This window comes from Sinocyclocheilus rhinocerous, unplaced genomic scaffold (genome assembly GCF_001515625.1).
Source record: "Sinocyclocheilus rhinocerous isolate Xijiao unplaced genomic scaffold, SAMN03320098_v1.1 scaffold193, whole genome shotgun sequence".
NCBI lineage: Eukaryota > Metazoa > Chordata > Actinopteri > Cypriniformes > Cyprinidae > Sinocyclocheilus > Sinocyclocheilus rhinocerous.
The window spans coordinates 555,893-564,122 of NW_015627585.1; the positions used below are offsets into that span (position 1 = coordinate 555,893).

The 8,230-nt window shown below is 36.3% G+C and overlaps 1 protein-coding gene across 1 annotated transcript in view; it reads right to left on the reverse strand.

Moving 5' to 3' along the window:
* Positions 1 to 1,692: 1,692 nt before the first annotated feature.
* LOC107731750 (protein argonaute-2-like) overlaps positions 1,693 to 8,230 on the reverse strand; it is a 12,819-nt gene continuing 6,281 nt past the window's right edge. The window contains exons 10-16 of the mRNA XM_016542914.1: positions 7,286 to 7,445; positions 7,033 to 7,123; positions 6,374 to 6,568; positions 6,144 to 6,278; positions 5,399 to 5,500; positions 4,992 to 5,191; positions 1,693 to 4,615 (exon numbers count right to left, since the gene is read on the reverse strand). Coding sequence (XP_016398400.1) covers positions 4,507 to 4,615; positions 4,992 to 5,191; positions 5,399 to 5,500; positions 6,144 to 6,278; positions 6,374 to 6,568; positions 7,033 to 7,123; positions 7,286 to 7,445 — 992 coding nt within the window. The 3' untranslated portion in view covers positions 1,693 to 4,506. The remainder of the gene's footprint in view (positions 4,616 to 4,991; positions 5,192 to 5,398; positions 5,501 to 6,143; positions 6,279 to 6,373; positions 6,569 to 7,032; positions 7,124 to 7,285; positions 7,446 to 8,230) is intronic.

Below are 8,230 nucleotides of genomic sequence, written 5' to 3' on the forward strand. Positions count from 1 at the left end.
ACAGCACCACAAACGTCAGCGATACAAGGATCTTTGTGCCAGTGTGTATTCTGAATAAGCTGCCCATATCTGTTAATTTAGTACATCACAACCATGAATGGTGAGATACAGTTTGAAATATGCATGGATATAAGCCCAACGATTCAATGCTGCTTTAAACGTGCATGCATAAAACAAAGTGGAGCAAACAGATGAAAATAATGTGGATGTTTTTAACCAGTATGCAGGTGTATGAAGTACATTCAAACTGTTCGTTTTTATCCTCATGGTTTTAGCAGGTCATAAGGTAGCATCTTTGAAACTTGCCACCTTAGGAATTAAAAAGCAGTAAGTACAGTAACAAAACTACCATGGTATGTAGGCTTACATTTCTGTTTCAGAACACTATAGTGCAAAAGTTCTAATGCAAATACATTAGTAATATATCTAGTTAAAAGACCACCTCTGATCACCAAGCTAGGGGCAAAATTCTTTTGATGAGACTGGCATTTTTGTCTGGCTTGAATAAAAAAAAGTTTCTGAAAGTAATCGGGGCACCAGCTAAGAATCTAACCTAAATTGACTAGTTTTATTCAAACCATAAGGTGTAAAGCGAAGAGGCATGTGGACACTGTAACCCCACACAGAGCTGGAAAGATACTTCGCCAAGCAATATACAAGCTTTACTCAAGAAGCAAAAGACAATAGTCTAGAAATGATGATGCAAGAGACATACATAAAGTTAATGGCATAACATTGATAAATAATTCAAGGGAAATTGAGGCACCATTTCAAATTTCAGTTAACACTATATGTGCCTCTTAAGAATTGAAACAGAGATGCTGCAGCATAGATTATAACGTGACAATCTCAACAAAACCAGCACTGTACTTAATCCTTGGCTTCCATTACATTTGCATTCACGGATATTTGAATAGACTTATTTTAATCAAACATTTGCATCAGATTCCTTATGCCCTTATTAAAAACAACAGCTGATTGTATTGTGGAAGGAGAGAATGGGAAAACACACACACACACACAAGTGGGACTTCCGTTCACTCAAGTCCCTAATTCAATTTGGTATGCATGACATTTCACAGACAAAATCTGACAATCTGACCCCTATATACAAACAGAGAGACGGCTCTGAATGGAAATGAGTTTTTGCATAGTGTAAGAACTCAAGACCTTCTTACATCTGTCAATTTCTAATAGATTAGTGCCAATATGATGGTATATGAAGAAAAAAACAAGGTCAAGACTATTCTAATATTGATAGTTCTTCTCTATAATCTCTCTATAACAATCTGTCCACCAGTATGCAAATTAGTAACACCTCTTCTGATATAGTGCAAAAACATCTCATATTTCATACTTGAGAAATTGCATATGTTGTAGACCTTTGACTAAGGTGCTGATTTCAAAAAGGTTAAAATACTAAAAAAACTCAGTAACTTCTAAAAATCATCTAACTAAAGCAGGTCATGAGGATGAAAAGAATGGTAAAAAAAAAAAAAAAAGTTCCAGAGAATATCCAAGTAGTCATGGATATTCCTCATGTTTCTGATGTTAAATCATAAATACTATTATTCTAACCTAATGTTAAGAAAAAGAGGAAAACTACGTAACACATTCAAACAAGTATATGGATAAAGCGACAATGTGCTGCAATTTAAAAAGGAGAGAAAATGATAAAACTGGAATTCACTATACATTTATGAACATTTTTATAGCTTGCGGTGCACATTTAAAGCATTAAGCCACTTACTCACGGAAAGCATTTAATAATCTTTTGGATTCATGTCGGACTTATGAAACATCAAATGTTTGACATCTGAAACTTGCAGAACTCAATTGTAGCTTTCAATACATATCTTAAAACTACCATAATAAAACAACAGCAATGCTAAATCATTAAGGGCTAAATGGCAGCAGGTATGGCCTCTTAACAAATATCAATTAAAGATGCCATTTTAGAGCAAGTGTTCAAGATTTTCTGTGACATCTACCACTTTCACTTTCAGAGGGACGAAAAGATGACGTTTCCTATTAGTGCAATTATGAGGAAATGACCAGTGCGGTAATGTTACCGTAATACAAGTAACAGGTAACAAGAGGTAGGACATCTAGTCATTTCCACACAACTGCACCCAGATAACATACTCATGATCCAGATGAGCACTTGCTCTTCAAAGTGCATCTACTGTCACGAGTTACACGATCAGCGCCAAATAACAACATAACTCTAGTCAAGTATTTGAAGATAAATTAAAATGCCCCTTATACACAGTCTGTTGGGTTTAGAAAATGAGGGTCAGGGTTTCAGGGTCCAAAGTCATAGATTTCACCAGATCAAAAACCAAACATTCTCATTAAGCTCTCTGACCAGTCTGTGATTCTTGTTTAAAAGCTGAGGTTAAACAAGATATTAAAAGAAATGGTAGTCTCAAGAATAAACTCTAGCACCTACAATTATAATGTCCTATTGTGCTTCAGTTATGGTAGGACATTAACTACAAGTACATAATCTTGTTCAGCTAACAGGAATAACTGAGAGCCATATAAAGAACATCCAATTGTTGATAATAAAAATAGAGTATTTTGTAAGCTAATACTGCTACAGTGGGTACAGGGTTTGCACTATTTACACTACTAAAAGTACCCAGCATGAAAATGACTACATTACAAATGTTCTATATTTATAATTCATATACACAAACATACCACTAAAATCTCTTGGTTAAGAATGCATAGTTAGAAAAAGATGGTTAAAAATTCCCGTTTTTTCCAAATTTCAAGTTAAAATTGAAGAATTATTTGGGGAAGCGATCTTACAGTTAATTAACTAACAAGACTCAATCAATCGCTACACATCCTGATATGCTTTAGAAGGGATGAGGCTGTTTACATGAAAACAGTTTACCAACACATATACAATGTATTGCCCTTCAATTTGAAATAAGTTTGGATTCAAACTAAATAAATTTTTCTATTTTGTTAAGCAATAAAAAGCTAACAACCACTCGCCTAATGGCCCAACCCTGTGACTCTACAAAAGGTCTCTAAAAGAAAAACTAGATTTCACAAGGTTTTAGGTTTAAATATCTAAAGAAAAATGTATCTTGAGTGTTAAAAAAGGGATTTGTAATATTCTCATGGAAATCTCTACGTCATAAACAAGATTCTTGGTTAAAAAAACAAAACAAAACCCACTAATGTGCATTTGAATTTGTATGAAATTTTCACTCTGATTTTGTGTCAATGCAATTGTATGTGTATCATTCTTTTAAAAAAAGTGATTGCCTGTATGCCAGCATAGTACAGTCAAACTCCAACAGTGCCAAGCAAATCACAGGGCTTCAGATTCCCCAATATTCAGCACAAAACTGGCTTTGTGTTTCAATGTGGGGAAGATTTTTGACAACATCAAAATGAAAATTTCAGAACAGGTGCTTAAAGTGAAAAGTGATGGTATTTTTTTCTTCAAGGGAGTTTTTGAAATTTAACTCATAAACCCAACCCACTGAAACCTTAGGTTACAATCACAGCGAACAAAAAAGAGAAATGCTCATGGAATTTAGAATTTAAAGTATGCACAAGATAATCTCATCATCTAAATGCTTAGAGCCCCAAGATATTAGTACTTTTCAAGACAATTATCCATATTACAGAGCTGTTTCCACACCGAGAACTCTGGCACAGGTAAATGGAGGGAGTCACTGATGAGAACCAGTCTCATATGAGCCGCAGAAAACTGATTGTCAGAACAATTCCTATATTCTCACTTCCAAATGCATTCTTGATTCTGCACATACGGTGTTCAAATTTCATGATAAGCACATGATAGTGTGCGGTCGGACTGGTACAGTAGGATGACTGAGCCATGGACTGAACAGTAAATGACACCACGATAAAAATTTCATATTAGCACAAATAAACGAAACAAAACAGGATAAGTACTTTTGTCCTGAAGTCCCCATCTGGTCAGTGCACTTGCTTTTGCTGATAAATAATTTAGCTGTGGAAACTGCATCCCTACAACCCCTAAACCTGATCCGTGTTGTCCTAAACTAACCCGAACCCATTGGTTTGATGAGTTTGTAAAAACTACTGTTCCAACAGTCTCCATCACCAGCCTTGATGACAATATTGAATCAAGCAAATGTAACTTTCAGTGTAAAAATAGTTTGAATTTTTGGATTGACTATGTAAACATGTTAACCTCTAATCTGACATGCACATGTACAACAGAGACACATAACCATGCCCACCAAAAAAAAAGAAGGAAAAAAAAAGATAAATTAAAAAAATTCACATATTACACTTCTAAAAATCATGGATATTTAGTATGTATGGAAATTGACTACATGGGCAATTGGAAACCTAACAGCATGGTGATTCTTGTTTTTTTTTTTCCCCGTTTGAAGGTTCTCATTTATACAATTGAGGCAAACACACAAAAATACACACAGACACACACACACCGTGCTGTTTTCAGGATGTGGGGCTTGTTTCTGGCTATGTTCAGGCGAAGTACATGGTGCGCAGTGTGTCCTGGTGGATCTGCACAGCTTTGGCCAGGGCTTGATGGTCTCTGCCATTACTCTGACCTGATGTGTGACTGCCCTCAGCACTGCTGGCAAAAAATTACAACACACATAAATCAGATCTATTGGGATAATAACAATGAATAAGGTCTTGCATTATAAAAAAAATTAGTCACATCCAGCTGTGTAAGGAAATAAATGTGAATAAACTGAGTTGTAAGCATTGAGGAGTTATTTTAGCATACTGTATAGAGCAGAGACAGGATGTTGCAGCCCAAAGAAAATGTATACTAAACAGGGCTATATAGCCTTCTCTACATGTTATAATTTTTCTTGTTCAATATAATAACAGCTTGGACAATCTAGGTTCACAAAATATAAAACAACAAAAAAATTAGGATAATTTTTACTCTGTAATAAAATCATGTCATTTACTCCGTCCAAGTTAGTAAGACCCGTTACCTGTCATGTTCTTTGTCAACCAAGTGGTAGCGAGCACGGAATGCCACCAGGTGGGCATAATAGGCTGGTGCAGGAATGGAGACAGAGCGAGTGCAGCGCACGTAGGTGTGGCACAGCTGGTAGGTGAGGACCTGCAGCTCATCAGAGGTGAAATGGTTGTCGTCCCACAGCACGTGGTAGTGGGACGGCCTGCTGGTACCCTGTGGAGAATCAGCAATTATGAAGAACTGAAATCACACACTCTAGACAAGCATAATTATCATCAACACTAAAGCCAATTGACCTCCATTCTTTTAGGTACCTGATAACTAGGAATAAAGCATTCATATGCACTCACTTTATATAATAAGTCTATAAATTCTTTATAGATCTTTCATTGGTATTCTATTTGAAATATTCAATGGTACCTGAATTCCGGCATGACTGCAAAGATAAAAGTCAAACTCGGATGGATGAGTAATTTTGGTGTCAACTGTGGTGCCAGCAGGGATGTTGCCACTCTTTCCAACCTTGAATATAAACAGCAAATTTGAAAGGCAAATTTAAAAGACATTTAAAAAGACAGAAAAGGACATAATTTAACAAACATTATTTCCTCAAGGACATGTGCTTGTAACTAAATTCTAGAAAAATTATTCTTTACCAATGAAAAGAGCAAAGGCTTTTCTGATTCACAAGATGTTTGCAATAACCACATTTCTCACTGGTATACTTCCCATGCAGGAAGTTCTCTTAAAACATACTAAGCATGGTTTACAATCATACAAACTTTGTGTACTCCTTGCTTTTTATTTTCCTTTGAGGGACTCCTGTATCCACCTTATTTTTCCCGTAAGAGTGTGTGCGGCCATTTGTAAATTTTATGTCTGGCTTCCGGTCTCATCTGCTTCCAGCTATTTTTAGCTGTACAAAACAGCTTGTTTTGCTGTTTGATATTGCAAACTAGTGTACCTTATTATTTTAATGTATTATCTTAATTATGAACACACTGGTTTGTAGTGCATAAAATTTTAGCATTTACTGCACGTTATTCTTCTCGTTATTTCCCTAAAGCGGCTAATGAACCGGAAGTCTCGCACATTCACAGAAAACGGCTTACTTCCGCATTGAAAAATAAGGTGGATAGAGATAAAATCCTGTGCATTAACCAACCCGCTCATTCCTGTCCATGCAGAAGAGCCTGGTGTGGTGTCTCTTCTGCACTACTACGAAGGTGATGCCTGGTTGATAATCTTTCTCCAGCTTGATGCAGGCCTCACGAATAGCTAGCAGTTCATGCTGTAGAACCTGCATAGACAAAACGGGAGACTGAAAATTAAATGAAACGAGTTAGCACCAGTCAGCAAGCGTTGGCAAAAAAAAAGTGCATGCCTGCAAACTACCTGGTTGAACTGGCCCTCTGAAATGCCGTCTCTGTAGTAGATGATGCGCGTTGGTTTAAAGCGTGTGGATTTGTAAAACTGGATCAGCAGCTCTCTCACCATGGTGGCCAGATCCTGAATGATGTCCTGACGGTGCTGCTGCACCCGCACCGTGGCACAGTATCGGCTTGGGTGGGCATCCATACTGCCAACAACCTAAATATTATATATAAAAAAAAAACAATTAGCTTTTTTATTATCAAGTCAAGTCAAGTGAGCTTTATTATCATTCTGCCATATGTGGAGACATACAGATAAAGGTAAACATATGAACAAACATGGGCATGTACACAAAACATAAAAAGGTATCTAAACATATATCCTATACAGATCTACATATACCTATATATGATATAACCTATATAAGCAAAACATATATCTATAGCTTTACAACCCATATAAACTTACACATAACTAATATAAATATTATTATTATTATTATTTAGAGGGCCCCCTAGCTCTGAGATGTTAAAAGCCTTATTAAAGACTTTTGAGATTATATGATATGGCTTAAAATTGTGTACAAGTAGTAGACTGGTCACACTTGTGGTATTAGTGCTACTTGGCACTATGCAATTAACATAATCAGCCTTAAAATATCAGAGGCTTGTCAGGCTTACAGCAGCAATTGAAGGTTTCTTGCCATCTCCAGCTGGTGGATGAGTCACATCTGCACCCAGAAAGATGACTGGTTGCTGAAACACTAAGGGCCTAAAGACAAAAACAGTGATAAAGCAATGCAGAAAAGTTCAGCGATAGCTGTACTTTCCGGTCAAATTTCATGGGAAAGCAGCCCAGGCATTAACAAACCTGAATCAGAAAAGTGCCTTAAGCTTTCTGCACGTCAAAGGCTTTTGAAAAAGCTGCCCTTACCTGCCCTGTGGAAGAAGAATGTTGTTGACTCCACCCAGTTTGACATTAATCTTGAGGCAGAGGTTGGAAAGGGTCTGAGGTGTGGTCTTCTGTACATTCTTCACCTGGACACACTGCGTGGCCATGCCAAGAACAGTGTCTCCAACACGCTTCACCTCAGCTATGAGAATTGACAGCGTTTAGAATGTTACAACTTTACAAACTAGGGATACCACTTTTTCCAGTACTCGCCCGATACCTATACTTTTATTTTTGGTACTTGCCGATACCGAGTACCAAAACTAATATTTTCATTGCATTTGTACATTTTTTAAATATTGGGTACAGAAACCAAAAGAGTATGTATAATGTTAGTTGGTTAATTTAATTTATCAAATAGATGCGGTCAAACAAATTTATTCAGACACCTACAACATTTATCACATTATAACAGTTTATTTACTATAGTTTAGAAAATGGTAATAAAATATGACAAGAACTCAGAGTTAAACTGTGTCAGAACAAATTCAGCTTGATAATGTTAGATAACTTTGATAGAAAGGTATGTAATGGATAACAATAAACCAAAAATGTTTCATACAGCTGTCAATATTTATACAACTATCAATACTTTGTCGGGTGACCCTTAGCCTTAATGACATCATATAGTCTCCTGGGCATGCTGTCAACCAGCTTCATGCAAACCTGAACTTCAATTTTTTCCCCCAGACTCGGTCTGAATAATCTTTGGTTAATTTTACTGGTAGTCCACTGTATGAAGAATTTTGGGTATAATATATCACAGTTTAGTTTATTTTGCTATCCTAATAGATTTTTCGATTAATCGTTTTTTAAAATGACGTCGATTTACCAGCTGGTGCAAATTAGCTATACAGGCATTAATGCTGAATGTTTTATTTATTGCATACATATACTTCGTAGACATCTTTAATCTCTAATAACTCC